Source organism: Maniola jurtina, chromosome 20 (genome assembly GCF_905333055.1).
Source record: "Maniola jurtina chromosome 20, ilManJurt1.1, whole genome shotgun sequence".
Lineage (NCBI taxonomy): Eukaryota > Metazoa > Arthropoda > Insecta > Lepidoptera > Nymphalidae > Maniola > Maniola jurtina.
In genome coordinates, this window is record NC_060048.1 from 2,826,681 (window position 1) to 2,845,628 (window position 18,948).

An 18,948-nucleotide genomic window follows, 5' to 3' on the forward strand; every position below is an offset into this window, starting at 1 on the left:
AGATAGACAGTTTTGTATTTATGATATTATTTAGATGAATTTAATTGCCTCTATATTTCTTCCCTCAGACGACTATGGCAGAGAGGAACGTTGTGTTAATCCACCCTCTCCCTCTTGAGAAGAAAGACCGCGTTGCTCTTTGTCGGGAAAATTCCCACCCGGAAACAAATTCAATAGGTCTGAGCAATTCAATGGGTCGTCCTGAGAATAAATCTCGAAAACGAGTGCCATTTCGTAAGAGTTCAAGAGCTCAAATAAAAAAACACTTGCATTAAATTGGAACTTTTCCAATTTTTACTACGGAAGGCAGTACGATGGAATTATTTAAAATAGTCGTACTTTTGAAAACGCATTTCAAAAACAGATCCACGAGACACATTTATGTTTTGATTTGGTGTTATTGACAGCCAATGAACAACTTGGACGATTAAAAAAAAAATATTGTCAAATGCGAGTCGGCGTTACACACGAAGGGTTCTATTTGTAAAAGAAACACTTTTTTTTTTCGAATTTTTAGGGTTTCGGTATCTCAAAAGGAAAAATGGAATCCTTATAGGATCACTTTGTTGTCTGTGTGTGTCTGTCTGTAGAGGGAGATTTTTAGTGTCTGATTTTTTTTGGTAATATTTACAGCCCATTTTCGAACTACTTTTGAGATGTATTTTATGGCTACCTATATCAAACAATAAGCAACGAGGCGGCGCAAATGCAAAGGCGTCGTATAATATTCCCAAGATTTCCCTCCGGCCTGCATGTACGTAGATATTGGACGTGTATATTTGGCGCAGTACGACAATTGAATGCAAGGTGTAAAGTGTAAATTATCGTAACTACAGTCACGGTAATATTATGTATCAGTATTCCAACTTCATACAAACGGACGAAACGCGAGCTATACCTACGCACCTCGATGTCGGCAGGCGCTCGACACGCAGACAGTCGCGACTGTGCCGCAGTGACGAACGGGCGGTGTTTTGTTTTTCTAACAATAACCGCGCGATTTTTTCGTTGTATGTGAAACCCGATCAAAGAAGCCACAATTTCAGCTCAGAATGTCGGTATTTAAGGTACCGGGACTACAATAAGATTAATTCGCAAATTTTTTGATTGTACCCAGCGATGATTTTGTGGAATATATAGAAAAAATGGAGAAAATATTCCGAACTTCATTTAAAACCAAATATATAAATTGTAAAGTAGCTGTAGGTATCTATAACCAATTAAAATATATTCATTTTTCTCCATCTTGTCCATGTTTCCCAAAACAATTTTTAATTAAAAGCTTTATACTAGAATGCGGATTTTTTAAACTTTAAAATTTAATAATTCGTAACGTTCGTTTTCTACGTCTCAGTCGAGGCGCAAATATTTTTCGGTCTCAAATGTATAAGACCGATTTGTTATTCAATCATAAACATGGTTTTTTAATTAAATCTACCAATTAAAAAACAACACGCATTTTTATTGAACATTTCCTATGCAATTCACAAAGTATTTTATTTGTTTATATAAAAAAAAGTATATTTACAATCACAAAACTAGATGGAAACACAAAGTAGGCAAGTGTAATTAAACTGCTGGAGGCGGGCAGCCCTACCGCATGTTTACGTACCGCGCAACTGTAGGTATCTATTTCAAAGATACGGCCGAGTTAGAATACTGTATAGATAATATTACCGTGCTACAGTCATTGCTTATACAGAAACTGACATAGATGTGGCGCAGATACATACTTAATATTATTTACTGGCGGGTTTTGATGTCTTTAGCTAAACAAAAGAGTATCTGCATCTTTTTCTTTTTAATAAAAAAAAAAAGATGCTTAAACTAAATGCTAAAACAGGACAGAAAATGAATTTAAAATTAAAGACTTTTTAGGGTTCCGTACCCGACCCAACAGTACCCTATTACAAAGCCTCCGCTGTCCATCCGTCTACCCGTCCGACTGTCTGTCAGTGGACTGTATCTCACTAACCCATAAACCGAAACCCGTAGAGAGTTGAATTTTTCACAGAGTCCGTCATCTCTGTACCTACCTAATAGTTACTATAAAACTACTGTTGGATAAAGTAGTTTTCTAAGAGTGAAAGAATTATTAAAATCTGTTCAGTAGTTTTAGAGTTTATTGATTATAAACAAACAAACAAATCTATTCTCTTTATAATATCATAAAACTATTGGATAAAGTAGTTTACTAATAGTGAAAGAATTATTAAAATCGGTTCAGTAGTTTCAGAGTTTATTAATTACAAACAAACAAAATGAGTAACAAGGCGCAGTTGAAAATGGGTTGTGTAATAATATTCCCTAGATTTCCCTACGGCATGCATTTACGTAGGTATTGGATGTGTAAATTCGCGCAGCGAGAGAATTCAATAACGCCGTAAACTATCGTAACTATTTATAGCCACAATATGTGTGCAGACTGTAGTGTAAGCGAAACATGAACTAATAGGACGGATGTAGCCTATGTCGGTGCTATTTAGGTATGTGAAGTATTTTAAGAATATTAGGCAGGTTCGTCATGCTGACTAATATATACCCCTTTCCCCTCCAATTAAGCGTAAAGCTTGTGCTAGGAGTAGGTACGACAATAGTTCAACGGGTGGGGTTTGTACCGGCGACCTTTCGGGTCTCCTCTGACCAAGTGACTTCATACAACTTTCTCAACATTATCTACAGGCAGCGGACCTACAGTGCCTTGCGTGTTCAATATAACAATGTGCTGAGAGCGGTGTTGAGGAAGCCTCGACACTGCAGTGCGTCGGCAATGTTTGCGGATGCTCGCGTGGATGATTTCTACGCGATCATGCGCAAGCGTGCCGCGTCCATGATGCGCAGGCTAATGAGTAGTACCAACACTCTTCTCAGCGCATTGGCCAGGAAACTAGATAGTCCTCTCTGGAGGTGCTGGGGGGGTGCGCACATAGGCGCCAAGAGGCTCCCTCGGGCTTTTTAGTTATAGAATTAGTTGTTAAGCTAGAAATAAGTACCTACTAACATAGTTTAAGTTATTTGTCATACTAACACAATTATGGGTCTAATGGCCTGAAATAAAAGTTTATTTATTTTTTATTATTTTATTTTATGGAGAACTCTCAGCCATACAGGCTTCCTCACATTGTTTTTCTTCACGTTAAAACAAGTAATATTTACCTAATACAATCCATACTTTCATAATAATATTATAAAACGGAAAGTGTGACTGTCTGTCTGTTAATTGGTTTGGTAGTTGTCCACTACCGATCCGTTCAACCGATTTTGAAGAATTTTGATACAGGATATATTATGCTAGTTTTGGTCCCGGAAAATCAAAGAGTTCTTATGAGATTTCTAAAAAACCTAAATCCACATGGATAAAGTTGCAGGCACCATGAGCTACTTGGTACAGAAATACCGTGCACCCTGGAAACGAGAATAGACTGCTTTTTATTCCGGTTAATCAAAGAGCTCCCACGGGATTTTAAGAAACCTAAATCCATACCGACGCGGGCATCATCTCCATACTATTTAACATATCCATACTATTTAATCCATACTTATATTATAAATGCGAAAGTGTGTCTGTCTGTCTGTCTGCTACATATTCGCTACCCAACAGCTTAACCGAGTTTGACGAAATTTGATATAGAGTTAGTTTATATCCCTGGGACGGACATAGGCTACGTTTTATCCCGGAAAATCAAAGAGTTTCCACGGGATTCCTAAAGACCCATCCGTTTAACCGATTTGTATGAAAGGTACCGAGGTAGCTTGCATCCCTTTAATTGACATAGGTAACTTTTATCCTAGAAAATCAAACAGTTGCAACGGGATCTTTAAAGACCCAAATCCACGCTAATGAAGTCGCTGGCATCCTCTAGTTAACAATAATTTCTTGTTAAATATTCGGTTGGATTAGTTTGGCAATCCTATTAGTCCCTATCCCTATTATTGGGTCCAACAACTCCCGTGAATATCGGATATTTTGTATCGGCAATAAATATACAGTATTATTACAGCTTGTAATAACTAAAGCCGTTACTTATACCCATGTCGAACAAAGCGCGGATAAACAGACTAACATTATTGTTCCCTAATCTCTATAGGTAACCTATCCACGGAGTGAAGTTAGTAGAGCGCTCTCTTTGTTACGTAATCACACTAATATTATAAAGAAGAAAGTTTGTATGTGTGTGTGTGTGTATGTTTGTTACTCTTTTACGCAAAAACTACTGGACGGATTGGGCTGAAATTTAGAATGGAGATAGATTATAGCCTGGATTAGCACATTTTCCTTTTTTTTTTCATTTGACTTTTTATCCCGGAAAATCAAAGAGTTCCCACGGGAATTTTAAAAACCTACATCCACGCGAACGAATTCGCGGGTATCAGCTAGTCCCATATAAAAACAGAGAACGCTAATACTAACTGATATTTTTTTTCTCTCGTCTGGCTTTACAAAGATTAGCCAATGTCAAGTTTGTAGTTATTTGTAACAAGTTAGTTAAACTATACAAGTATGGACCCCGTCTGTGCCGGCGCTCGCCGACACACGCACGGCACCCCCTTAGAGCGCTTTCCAGTCAGTTTTAACAAAAAAAACACTCCCAAAAAGGCAGCACGCCCACCAGCTAACACCAACGCAGACGAAGTCCACTGATATTTTGACTACCTCCCTGGCCCAGTGGTAAGCGCTGTGGCTTATTAGTGGGAGTAGCGGGGTCGATTTTCAGCAAGGGTTTGGAATTCTATAATTTCAAAATGTCTGGTCTGGTCTGGTGGGAGGCTTCGGCCGTGGCTAGTTACCACTCTACCGGCAAAGCCGTGCTGCCAAGTGATTTAGCGTTCTAGTACGATGCCGTGTAAAAACCAAAGGAGTGTGGGTTTAATGAAAACTGTCATACCCCTTCCAGGTTAACCCGCTTCCATCTTAGACTGCATAATCACTTACCACCAGGTGAGATTGCAGTCAAGGGCTAACTTGTATCTAAATTTAAAAAAATACTAACTTCATTCCGCGGATAGGGTATAGGGCCAGTCTGAAGTCAGAATTACTCTGAAGAGTAATTAGGTATTCTCAAAATCAGTAATAATTTCAGCACCCCAACTCAATCAATTACACCCTTGTCAGAGTTTGAACATGTCATGCACTCAGCGAGTTTTTTCAATTTTTGTTGTGACGTATGATTTTTTTTTATAAAATTAAAAAATTCATCTTCTTTATTACAAGTTCAATTTTTCATTATCACATTCGACGGAAAATGTGAAACAAAATCTGTTCGTCATCATACTTCGTGCAAGGTCACGGGCTGACTGCCTTCTTATTTTTAGAAAGCTTGACAGATTCCCATACTTTTTTTAAATATGAAATATGAATCGTGTCATACGAGCAGGCGTGTCACCTGATGCTAAGTGATTACCGCCACCGCGGAAGCTCATAAAGGCCGTGGCATGTGGAAGTTTCTATGAGAGTGAATAGAAATAGAATCAAATAAACTTTTTACAAGTCCTTTTAAATCGTCTAAATAAATACTAATGGTAAAGGTGGAAATGGAAAAGGTGTCTAGTTGGTATTACACTAATGCATATTATGTTGGTATTACACTAATGCATATTATGAAGGCGAAAGTTGGTATGTGTGGATGTTTGTTACTCTTTAACGCAAAAACTATTTGTTGGGAATGGAGATAGTTTAACCTTGAATTAACACATAGGCTACTTTTTATCCCGGAAAATCCAAGAGTTCCCACGGTATTTAAAATGTTTTACTTGCAATACAAGACTTCATAAAGTAGTGAAATAGAGCCTATAAATTATAAGCCCCTAAGCCGTTAGTTATACCCGTGTCGAACGAAGTTCAAATGCCCCCAAACTTATGGCGATATTTACTTCCATAATGGTACAGGGATTTGTGACAGATTATCCCTTTATCAAACTTTCTGTTTACTTTCCTCACTCTTGTCTCTTCGTGGAAATCTTGGTATGTAAGTATTATAATTAATTATAATCACATTAATATTATTACGGCGAAAGTTTGTATGTGTGTGTAAGCGTGTTACTCTCACGTCTCTCACGTAAAAACTTCTGGACGGATTTGGCTGGGGATGGATAAAGATTATTCTTTGGACAAAATATAACTTAGGCTACTTTTACCGGGATCGCGTGGGATTAAAAAAAAATGTAGCATCATCTAGTGACTATTCCATACTAATATTATAAATGCGAAAGTGTGTCTGTCTGCTGCGTTTTCACGGCCCAACTGCTGAACCGGTTTTAATGAAAGGTACAGACTTGGGATACATCCCGGGGAAGGACATTTAAGCTACTTTTTATCACGGAAAATCAAAGAGTTCCTACGGGATTTCAAAAAATCGCAATCCACGTGGGCGAAGCCGCGGGCATCCTCTAGTCACACTATAATATTATAAAGGCGAAAGTTTGTATGTGTGTGTGTGTGTGTGTGTGTGTATGTTTGTTACTCCTTGACGCAAAAACTACTGGACGGATTTGGCTGAAATTTAGAATGGAGATAGATAATATCCTGGATTAGCACATAGGCTACTTTTTATCCCGGAAAATCAAAGAGTTCCCACGGGATTTCAAAAAACCTAAATCCACGCTGGCGAAGTCGCGGGCATCCTCTAGTTTAATATAAAATGTTTCAGTTGCAATACAAGACTTCATAAAGTACCTCGTGAAATAGATCTCATAAATTACGAGATGTACCCCTTTAAGCCCTTACTTATACCCGTGTCGAACGAAGTTCAAATGCACCCAAACTTACGGAACCCTAAAAACTGTCTTTAAACCTTGCTTGTAGTTATATCCATTACCTATTACTATCCAACTGGTACTATCCAACCCTAGCACTTCTCCTTTCAGCAAAGGTTGCCTGGTAGAGATTGCTAAAAGCAATAAGGCCGCCTTTGCACACAATTGTTTTTTCTGTTTTCTTCTCTCTGTGTTGTGATCCTTTACATGTGTTTTTGTGTTCAATAAAGTGTTTCTATCTATCTATCTATTAGTTGATGCCCGCAGCTTCGCTCGCGTGGATTGGTCAGATCCCCTGCTCCATCAGGACTGAGGAGTTGGAATCTAAATTTTTTATGGAATAATGTCGCAAAATTTCTTTATCGATTAAAAAAAAACTACGCAAATTGGTTCACAAATCTCGAAGATATCAGTGTAATAGGTAGAAAAACACAACTCCTCCATTTTTCAAAGTCGGTTAAAAGTAGCCTATGTTACTCCTTGGTTAATCCTCTACTTGTCTCTGAAAGTCCCATCTAAGGCTAATCTTCGGAATGGCTAAACCTATTTTGGTTTAGCCATTCCGAAGATTAGCCCGTTCAAACACACGGACACTTCAATTTTATTTATTAGTATAGATTGAAAAGTCAACGACCAAGATATTAGAGGTATCGATCCATCTCAATAGCTCTAGAAGTTTATAATGGAGAAGTTATTGGTGTTTGAGTTGGAACTAATTGCGTTTTAATTGCTCTCAAGTATTTCGAATTAATGAAAACGTCTTGGAGGCGCGATATCTGATATTAGATTTTTAACCCCCGACCAAAAAAGAAAGGTGTTATAAGTTTGACGTGTGTATCTGTGTATCTGTCTATGGCATCGTAGCTCCTAAACTAATGAACCGATTTTAATTTAGTTTTTTTGTTTGAAAGGTGGCTTGACCGAGAGTGTTCTTAGTTATAATCCAAGAAAATCGGTGCAGACGTTTGAAAGTTATCAGCTCTTTTCTAGTTACTGTAACCACTTGTCGGGGGTGTTACTAATTTTTAATTTAAAACTTGTCACTTTGAGTAATTATGAATCTAGGGTGGATTTTTTATTTGACAGCTTTGACTTGTAGCATTCCCAATATGACTTGTCTCCAACTTCTTCCGTCTGGATTTAGGTTTAAAAAATCCCGTGGCAACTCTTTGATGTCCAGGGATGAGAAGTAACCAATGTTACTTTCCAGGTCTTTAACTATATCCAAAAAATTATGTAGATCCGTTGCTCCGATATGGTGTGGATTGATCGACAAACCAACAAACAACACACACTTTCTACACAGACTTACAAGATCCAGCGGATTTTATAGGTTTGCTCACTATTTATATACAAAACCTCAATAGCTCAGCGGTTATCGGAGCGGTCTGAAATCCGAAAGGTTGGCGGTTCAATCCACACCCTTTGCACTATTATCGTACCCACTCTTAGCACAAGCTTTAAGCTTAGTTGGAGGCGGTGGTAATAGAAACTCTGGTGAAAATTTCAATTATTTACCTATTACGGTTCATGGACATGAGATACAGGCCGCTGACAGACAGACGGATAGCGGAGGCTTATTAAGAGCATCCCGTTGTACGGAACCATCCAAAGATGCAGTATATGCTGTTGCTTACAGCTGAAACAATTTTCCTGTAAATGGGAGGCAAGTGTTTCAAAGTGAACATGTTACTCTAGCAAAGGGTTACGCCGTGAACTTCAAACGAGGTGAATAAATGTTGCTCCTGTTTTGCATTGCAGCACTTGAACTGTGAACTTCTCGTTTGAAACTGAACCTCTGCTTCTAAATGCGTGTCTTTGATATTTCAGCTGGGTGCTTTCAGCTTAATTAGTAAAATTGTATCTAGTGTAAATTATTTAGACACTCGAAATGGGGGCGGTCCTTTAGCAACAGTAAAATGCAATTTCTTAGATTTATACGAACGTTTATACACAACTAGCTGTTTTTCGAAATCCCGCGTCGATTTTCCGGGATAAAAAGTATCTTATGTGCTAATCCAGGATATTATCTATCTCCATTTTAAATTTAAGCCTAATCCGTCTAGTGGTTTTTGCGTGAAGGAGTAACAAACGTACACTCTTTGATTTTCCGGGATAAAAAGTATTTTATCCCGGAAAATCAAAGAGTTCCCACGGGAATTTTAAAAAACCTACATCCACGCGAACGAAGTCGCGGGCATCAGCTAGTGAGGGATAAATGCTGAAGAGGCTTTAATGAAAGTTTCACCTTAGCAGAAAGGCAACAGAACTATGGTATGTTTCAAAGTACCTACCTAGTTCAGCAGAGTAAAGGATTTCGCGGTGAACTTTAAGCGTAGTAAATGAATGTTCCTGCTGTTGAACCATAACTTTCCTCGTTTGAAATAAACCCGTCGTCGAAGTTTTACGTATTTCACGGTGAAATTTTCACCGCCGCGTTCTAGTTTTATTGCGCTCTAGACTAACACCCGTATTCACAAACGTTACTATGAGGTCTCATAGTGCGCTCGAACGCACAGTGTCCGTTCCACCAATCAGATGGCTGTATCACGTCAATTTACAATGATCTGATTGGTGGAACCTACACTATGCGTTCGAGCTTACTGTGAGACCTCATAGTAACGTTTGTGAATACGGCCGTATGTGCGGCGCCCGATACTTATTGCGATCTAGATTAGGTGAGATCTCATACTAAGGACTAACCTACCTGTTCCCACGTGTAACGACTATGTAATCCTCTTTTTGACCATCTTGAAAAGTGTTTCAAAGTGCACAGCTTCGACATTGAGTGCAGTTTCCAATGCAAATGATTTCGCGGCGTGGTAAATGAATGTTCCTGCTCTGCACTTGAACCATAACTTTCCTCGTTTGAAATAAACTCGTCGTCGAAGTTTTGCATATTTCACGGTGAAATTTTCACCTCCGCGTTCTAGTTTTATTGCGCTCTAGACTAACACCCATATTCACAAACGTTACTATGAGGTCTCATAGTGCGCTCGAACGCACAGTGTCCGTTCCACCAATCAGATGACTGTATCACGTCAATTTACAATGATCTGATTGGTGGAACCTACACTATGCGTTCGAGCTTACTTTGAGACCTCATAGTAACGTTTGTGAATACGGCCGTATGTGCGGCGCCCGATACTTATTGCGATCTACATAGATTAGATGAGATCTCATACTAAGGACTAAACTACGTGTTCCCACGTGTAACAACTGTGGAATTCTCTTTTTAAACATCTTGAAAAGTGTTTAAAAGTGCTCAGCTTCGACATTGAGTGCAGTTTCCAGTGCAAAGGATTTCGCGGTGAATTTTAAGCGCGGTAAATGAATGTTCCTGCTGTTCTACACTTGAACCATAACTTTCCTCGTTTGAAATAAACCCATACAAACTCGTCGTCGAAATTTTGCGTACTTCACGGTGAAATTTTCACCTCCGTGTTCTAGTTTTATTGCGATCTTAGACTATGTGCGGCGCCCGATACTTATTGCGATCTAGATTAGGTGAGATCTCATACTAAGGACTAACCTACGTGTTCATACGTGTAACAACTATGTAATTCTCTTTTTAAACATCTTGAAAAGTGTTTCAAAGTGCACAGCTTCGATATTGAGTGCAGTTTCCTGTGCAAAGGATTTCGCGGTGAACTTTAAGCGTGGTAAATGAATGTTCCTGCAGTTCTACCCTTGAACCATAACTTTCCTCGTTTGAAATAAACTCGTCGTCGAAGTTTTGCGTACTTCACGGTGAAATTTTCACCTCCGCGTTCTAGTTTTATTGCGATCTAGATTATGTGCGGCGCCCGATACTTATTGCGATCAAGATTAGGTGAGATCTCATACTAAGGACTAACCTACGTGTTCATACGTGTAACAACTATGTAATTCTCTTTTTGAACATCTTGAAAAGTGTTTCAAAGTGCACAGCTTCGATATTGAGTGCAGTTTCCAATGCAAATGATTTCGCGGCGTGGTAAATGAATGTTCCTGCCCTGCACTTGAACCATAACTTTCTTCGTTTGAAATAGACTCGTCGTCGAAGTTTTGCGTATTTCACGGTGAAATTTTCACCTCCGGGTTCTAGTTTTATTGCGATCTAGACTATGTGCGGCGCCCGGTACTTATTGCGATCAAGATTAGGCGAGATCTCATACTAAGGACTAACCTACATGTTCGCACATATAACAACTATGTAATTCTCTTTTAAAACATCTTGAAAAGTGTTTCAAAGTGCACAGCTTCGATATTGAGTGCAGTTTCCAGTGCAAACGATTTCGCGGTGAACTTTAAGCGTGGTAAATGAATGTTCCTGCTGTTCTACCCTTGAACCATAACTTTCCTCGTTTGGAATAAACCCGTGCAAACTCGTCGTCGAAGTTTTGCGTACTTCACGGTGAAATTTTCACCTCCGGATTCTAGTTTTATTGCGATCTAGACTATGTGCGGCGCCCGATACTTATTGCCACTTTCCGAAGTAGGGAATAGGAACCCATTAGGAAACTATTTGCCCTACAATCTACCTACCTTAAATATTTTTTCTTGGTGTTCTTTTAAATTATTGTGATATTATTATTAATTATTTTACGAAATAATTATTTTCAAGTATGAGTCGTACAGTGCAGTTACTGGTTAGTGACTCAGTCATATTGCACGAAATAATTTCAATGCCTCCCGATGGAAGTTGTTTATTCCATTCGATTGCATTCTCACTATATAATTCTATTGATTCGCAATTAGCAAGTAGCGTGCGTGCGGCAATTGTCGAGTATGTCTGTCAACACTGGCAAGATTTGAGCGCATGGACGTGCAACGAACACGGCGAGCCTTACGATTCTGTAGAACAGTATCGTGCGAGTATGCTTCAATCGAATACCTATGGGGCTGTTTCTGAATTAAAGGCCGCAGAGAATTTGTATCCCATAAGGATCGAAGTGTACCACGATGGCAGCTTGCGTGGTATATTTGATATTTGGTGAAGAGGGCCATCCTATAAAGCGTTTTCTCTTTTCGGGCAATCTATTGTCAGGACATTATTATTATTATTAGTGCCACTCTCAAGAAATACTTTTAAAAGCCTTAACTTTAAAAAGATCTGAAAGATAGTTAAGGTAAGTAAAGTTTTTAGACACCCTATAAGGTTAGGTACGGAAATCTGGTTTTTTAGATGAAGTTCTTTCTTGGTTTGTTTCTATTATCGTGTTGTTTTAAAGTTTAATTCTGTACAATATTTGTGAAGTAATTTTAATAAGTTCATGAAGAGAAATCAACTTCACAAAAAGTTATGATATCCCATCAAAAACATAAATGTGAAAAAAGTGCCAAGTTCGATAGAGAAAATGAGAGATTGTAAGCTTCGCCGATAAAAGGTAAGCTTCGCCGATAAAAGCATTGATATCTAAATAGGTGCCAAGTTCTTATAGGTCTTTATATCATTCCTACAAGAATGTACAAGAAACTTTGATCGTTTTAAAATATTATTTTATGTTATTGAGTACATATAACTTGGCAAGTTTTAATAGTCGGTAAATTACATTTAATGTTTAATATAAAATATAGTACACTTTGCAAGTTTTGATATTTGCCAATACATTCTTAAGCTTAAACTAAATTTTATGTTAAACGTAAAATGTGATTTACTGACTTTTAAAACTTGCCGAGTTATATGTACTCAATAACATAAAATAATATTTTAAAACGATCAAAGTTTCTTGTACATTCTTGTAGGAATGATATAAAGACCTATAAGAACTTGGCACCTATTTAGATATCAATGCTTTTATCGGCGAAGCTTACCTTTTATCGGCGAAGCTTACAATCTCTCATTTTCTCTATCGAACTTGGCACTTTTTTCACATTTATGTTTTTGATGGGATAAATTCATACACGCAGTGAAATTCGCGGTTGGGCGTAATTTATGACCTGCCGTCGGTTGTTATGAACTTAATAGCTAACAATAACCGTTCTTTATACAGCTTTAACGATAGAAAAAGAAATAAAGTAGGTACTTAATTCACTTCTAAAATTCTTCTTCTTCATCATTGTCATTATCAACCAATAAGCACCCATTGCTGGACTGCGTCTTCCACACGTCGTTTGTCCACCTAGTGAGGGGTCTTCCAGTGCGAGGTCGCCATTCTAGCACGGAGCACCTTGGGACCTCAACGTCAACCGGGTTTTTGAACTATGTGCCCTGCCCATAGTTATGCCGATTACTCTGGTTTTCTTTCATTCTGATTTTGATCACGTAGAGAATAGAATAGAATAGAATAGAATAGATTTTTATTCAAATAAACTTTTACAAGTGCTTTTGAATCGTCAAATAATTTACCACTGGTTCGGAATGCTGTTCCTACCGAGAAGAACCAGCAAGAAACTCGGCGGTTGCTCTTTGCGGGTTGAGAGACTCCAAGCATAGCTCTCCGTCACTCCGATGAGTGACTCTTGACTTTTCTTATGAAATATCAGAGTAGAGTCTCATTTTCCATTGCAGATGACGTGTAAACTGTAATGGGCAAGTTAGTGCGAGTTCACCCCTAAGAAAGCCTCCCTAACAGAACTATTTCTACGTGATGAAGGGACACTCACTCACCTTCGTCAATTTACCTTCGCCCGAAACGTAAGGCCATCATAATATTAACTACATTATCAGAGGTCAAAATAATATTTACTATATTATCAGAGGTAAAATGACTCTGAAACACCCACAAATAAAAATAGTTAAAAAAAATATAGTACTGCAATAAATTAAATCTGTCCAACTTGGAAAGTGATAAATATATCGCAGTCTAAATTGGCGGTTAGGTGAAGATTTATGGATAAATTGCAGCCTGTGAACTTAGCAGTTCAGCTGTTAGTTAATAGGTTAAATTATGCAGCTAGTAAAAACATTACCATCTAGGACCTAAGAAGTATTTGCTTAAATGGTTTCCACTTAGATCTTGTTACACTTACACACTGTTAGAAGTGACAATATTGGAAAATCTTAAACTAACTGTAAAGAATATCAATCGTAAACATTTTATGTATCAAAATATGTCAATTTCTTAAACTCTGGTCAAGTCTAGTGAATCTAATCGATCAGTCTACCCTCAAAACTTACCATCAAGCATTTCTCGTAACCCTACGATGGAGTATAGACACCGATTTCTTCCGAGATAATAATATGTGTGCTTCCATCGCATCGCCTGCATCTTTGTTTCATCATGAGTCAAAAAAATTTACTAACTTGATTAAAAATTTAAAAAACTACTCACATATTTACAAGAGTATATAAAATAAACTAGAGAAATACAATTTTCAAGTATCTATTTGCAATCCTAAAACTAACCTATCATACAATTCCGTATAAACACTATTGAACGTGTCATGTCTTTTACAGGAATTTTCACTGGTTGTCACGCATATTGGATGTTTTCCATCATACATTACTCCATTGTATGATATCTTATACTTCTTCACTTCCTCCAGTATATTTCTTAGACATGCACATTGCCAAGGGTTCTGATTGAAGTAAAACTTTGTTAGTATCGCCCCAGAGTTTCTTAGTTCCAAACAAAAGTTGTCAGTCAAATATGTAATACGGTTGCTTGCCAAATTCAGGTTTTTTAACGATGTCCCACGAAAAGCATTTACAGAAATACTTGTTATTTCATTGTGTGACAAATCAATATTACCCACGCTCTTCATATCCTTAAATAGAGTATCTGGTATATTAGTTAATTTATTGCCTCGTAATACTATTACTCTGAGCTTTTTCAATGACTTGAATGTATTGAAATCAATCGATTTTATAACGTTGTAGGCTAAGTTAAGTGTATTTAGATTTTCCAGATTAATAAATGTTGTTGCATCGTCGAGTTTCGTAATCTGATTGGTAGATATGATTAGTTCTCGCAATGTTCTAAGATTGCGTCCAGTAGCAAATGCAGGTATTTCAGTGAGTAGACACCGATCTAAATTCAACGTTCTCAGATCCTCCAAAGCACTTAATAGGTTTTCTGGTGATTGATTCATGTTATTTCTTGCGAAGCTTATGTAATTTATTTTCGTGGATTGATCAAAAATATAAGGATTTATATCTTTACCTTTCAACGCATTATCTGATAAATCCAACCATTTTAGCTTCACTAGCGGATCAAATATTGCAAGCTCTAAATTTTCTATTTTGTTCCCACTTAAATCTAAAGTATTCAAATTAGGTTTCTGATCGAATAGCGAAAATTCGGTTAGCAAATTATGTGATAAATTCAGATGGTTAACTTGTAACATGCCATCTAGGACTCCCAATTTTAGTTCGGAGATTTTATTTTGTGATATATCGAGGTATTCTAGTGCAAATAGGTTTTCGAATGCTTCTAATTCTACTTGGGAAATTCTGCAGGCGCGAAGAGTCAGTTTTATAGTATCGTTGTTATCAGATACTAGACCTCTTTGTAGGTTGTAGTCGGAGTTATCAGTTGGAGTGCAAGTGACATGGTGTTCTGTTTGCTGGTTCGTGATTTCGCATTTCGGGGTCGCTTTTACGAAGATAAGGAAAAAAAGTAGGAGGTGACAACTGCAATATATTTTTGATATCGGCATCTGGAAGGAGACAATTTTTTGGGATTATTACGACTCATCAAAATCAACATAACATTTGGACGAAGTCGCGGGCATCCACTAGTGGTTAATACTCTGTATTCTATAATATGAACACGTTTCAAAATATTTGGAAATACACAAACATTTCCTATTCATCTCTTGGAGATCATACTCGTAGTCTCACCCTAATACAAAACATTAATGGTATTTTGTGTTTCTATTATGCCTTTGGAGGAATAATTTATGATTTCTATGATTACGCTATAATGCTATTTTTATGACCTCCTTGGCTCAGTGGTGAGCGCTGTAGTCTTTTAAATGGATGGTTCTGGGTTCGACTCCATGATAGGGCCATTTGGTAAATTCTTCAACAGGTCTGTAATGGTCTGGTAGAAGGCACTCTAACGGCAAAGTCACCGCGAAACTACTTATTTAGCTTTCTGGTAGGATGCAAAGTCGCGTAACTGCTAATGCATAGATAACGAACAGACAGACAGATAAACATTAATATTTTAAAATAAGAAGACAATATTATATCCCAATTCCCATACCTTAGTCAATCTGCATCTTTTAGACACCACAAAAGTTCACAGCCGTGACTTTTATCCTTCACCAATGGAAGTTTCACAAAGATTTCACTGTGAAAGCTTTGATTTTGTGAAAGTTTCACAAAATCATCACCCTTGGAATTAATTTCCTTTGTTTTCCTCACTGTCACTGTCTTGATCAATGTTTTAACTTTGAAATAGTATTGCAAAATGATACGTCCGTAGTCCGTACGCGTTGTACGCGTTTAGTCTCTCTTTATAGCGGTGATGCTAAACTGGTTACTGTCACTGACCTGTACAATACAACTACGCTGGACTTGTTATTGCCGACCTGTTATTGAAGCAACTTGATTGTCGCTATTTGTTGCCCAAATAGTAGTGAGCGTCTCGTGTCCATAGTCGGAATTTAATGTTAGAGATGAGACATTAAGAGGGCTCTCTCCGTCACTCGTTTCCACTCGTTTCATACAATCGTAGTTCCAATTTCATTTGAATACTAAGCAATCTAAGTCCATGAAATTTTGCAGACATATTCTAGAAACTAATATCTATGTCTGTGGTTTTCCAGATTTCTGTTAAAATATTCGGTTTCAAAGTTACGCGGTCTTAAAATTTTCATACAAATCTTGGAGCCCCTGTAATTTTAAAACTACATATTTTTAGAAAAATCTAAAACACCACAGACACAGATATTAGTTTCTAGAATATGTCTGCAAAATTTCATGGACTTTGGTTGCTTAATATTCAAATGAAATTGGAACTACGATTGTATGAAACGAGTGGAAACGAGTGACGGAGATAGCCCTGTTAAGACATAATTTGACACAAATTGTCAATTTTAATTTCCGATACGTTCGGTAGGGCGCCTTGAATCGGCACTAAAATAACTGTCATTGTGTGTGGCACCTTATCTAGCGTATTTGTATATGTCTATATCTGTCGTTAATGTAGACATAGTGGTTATTTGTTGAAAAATAGACTTTATTTTCTGTGTCATTAGACTTTATAATGATTTGGCATAAACATCAGGACTCATGATTCTTCAATCATCATAACTGCAGTGGATACAAATTGAACCTTGTCATCCTATTAATAAGGTTTCGGTACCTATTCAAGGAAATCCAGAATTTAAAAAGGTTTTACGATAATATTATATTTACATACTTACTTAAATAACAATATAATATTATTGTTAGATATTATGTAATAATTACTAATTAGACTTTGCGAAACGATTAATAAATAGTTATTACTTACTGGAATAGGAATTAGGCATCCCTAATATGTAGGTACATACTTCATAAATATACACATTCGTCATAGATAGCTTTTATCCCGGAGAAGGACATGGGCTAGTTTTTATCCCAGAAAAGCAAAAAGTTCCAGCGGGACTTTTGCTTTTCAGTCCATCCGTTTAACCAAACTAAAAACTTGATGCTTGGGTATTGAGATAACTTGCAAATTGCATCCCGGAGGTGGATAGGATTGGAAATTTGAAAAAAAAATAAGATCTCCGATTCAAAAAAATTAAAGAGATCCTGTTTAAATCAGAAAACAAGTTAATTTTAAAACACTTGTTTTCAACTCTGAAATAAGCTACTTTTCCTGGAATATCAAAGAGTTTCCAAGTGATATATAAAATCTAAATCCACGCGAGCGAAGTCGCAGTCAACACCTAGTTATGTAGATAAGTAATACTGATAAAATTAAAACAATGTCGCACCCAAAGTGACGACATTAAAAATCGCGTGTTCAATTTAGTTTGAACAATGGAAATATATTCATAATTAATTATATTCATTATAAAATTGTGTCAGGTTCGAAATAATTTCACTTTAACATGCTAGCCGTGTTTGTTCTCGATGTTCTATTTTGTTTTGACCAGTACCTATTTAAAGCTATGGCCACACCTGCGTGTTATGAACGCAGGAACGGGAGCGCGATGCGGAAGCGTCCACGATGCGTAGGTAACGGTAGGGCTGATAATGGCTAACACTAGAGTGGCAAGCTGGGCAAAATGCCATGGGCCCACAGATCAAGGGGTCCCACCCTGAACCCCAGATGGTGGTGCTGAAAAGGTGCTTCTCTCGTGGGCAATATTACAAAAAAAATGACGCTCACTTCGCTTCCGCTTATTCTTTTCTTCTCTAAGTTCATTTTTATTCTGATACAAGACTGCGATTTCACCTGGTGGTAAGTGATTTTTTATAAAAATTTCAAGGCCATTTTGAAATTTTTAATATTTTTTGTTATAACGGAAATAAAAATACGTATTCTATGAACATTTCAACCTCTATACCTAAAACGGTTCACGAGATACAGTTCGCTAACAGACAGACGGGCGGACAGCGGAAGCTTAGTAATAGGGTCCCGTTGGCACGCTTCGGGTACGGAACCTTAACAAACGCAAAAAGAAATAAAATCTTTGCTAAAATGGCTTAATGTTGCATAATGAAAGTTACTTTGTTCTCTATAATTACATCATTAGCTTCAGAAAGTCTGAACTCTGAATATAAAGCTGAACTGCTAGTGACAAAGAAAATGAACGCTAAGCTCCTTGCTTTGAAAAGGGACTTTCTGTTACATCATAGGTATCTTGTTAGTTCTTTTCGTAGAAATTTATAAAAAGCTATCTTCTAATGCCATTCTTCACTAGCGGGCTTGAATGAAGGCACGTCCGAGATATTCTCAAGGATGACAGAGAGGGAAATCGGATGACGGAAGTCGGATCTAGTACGTAAGCTACCATACAAATAGTTTTATGACTACTTCGGTACGTATTTTCACGAATTCGGATCGGATGAGTGCGTAACTGCCCTAAGCAAGTGATAGGTATTTAATTATTTATTCTGAAAAGTTAGAGGTCAAATCCCGGGCCCCCGAAGTGGAGGCCAGAGTTTTTAAGGATTAGGCTACATTATTCCTACGGTTATCAATAAAAACAATACATGTGGCGGTAAATATTTCATTGGAAATGAATAAAATTCATTCGTTTTCATTCAACTTACATTTAATTGAATATTCAAACAGTTAGTGTAAACTGTGATAACAGTCAATAAAATAA

At 37.4% G+C, this 18,948-nt stretch overlaps 2 protein-coding genes across 13 annotated transcripts in view; one reads left to right on the top strand and one right to left on the bottom strand.

Annotated features, from left to right (window-relative positions):
* LOC123875723 (transient receptor potential cation channel trpm) overlaps positions 1-18,948 on the top strand; it is a 244,813-nt gene that overhangs the window by 108,331 nt on the left and 117,534 nt on the right. The gene's annotated exons all lie outside the window — the stretch shown is intronic.
* On the bottom strand, positions 14,045-16,124 carry LOC123875744 (leucine-rich repeat-containing protein 15-like). Its single transcript, XM_045921774.1, has 2 exons — positions 15,888-16,124; positions 14,045-15,336 (listed from the first exon to the last, which is right to left on the bottom strand). Exon 2 carries the CDS (start codon positions 15,334-15,336, stop codon positions 14,053-14,055), a length of 1,284 nt encoding a protein of 427 aa, XP_045777730.1. The 5' UTR covers positions 15,888-16,124; the 3' UTR covers positions 14,045-14,052.

Bases quoted from the DNA above. Each gene is read 5' to 3' on its own strand.
- LOC123875744 (XM_045921774.1), bottom strand. From the start codon at position 15,336: ATGCCGATATCAAAAATATATTGCAGTTGTCACCTCCTACTTTTTTTC.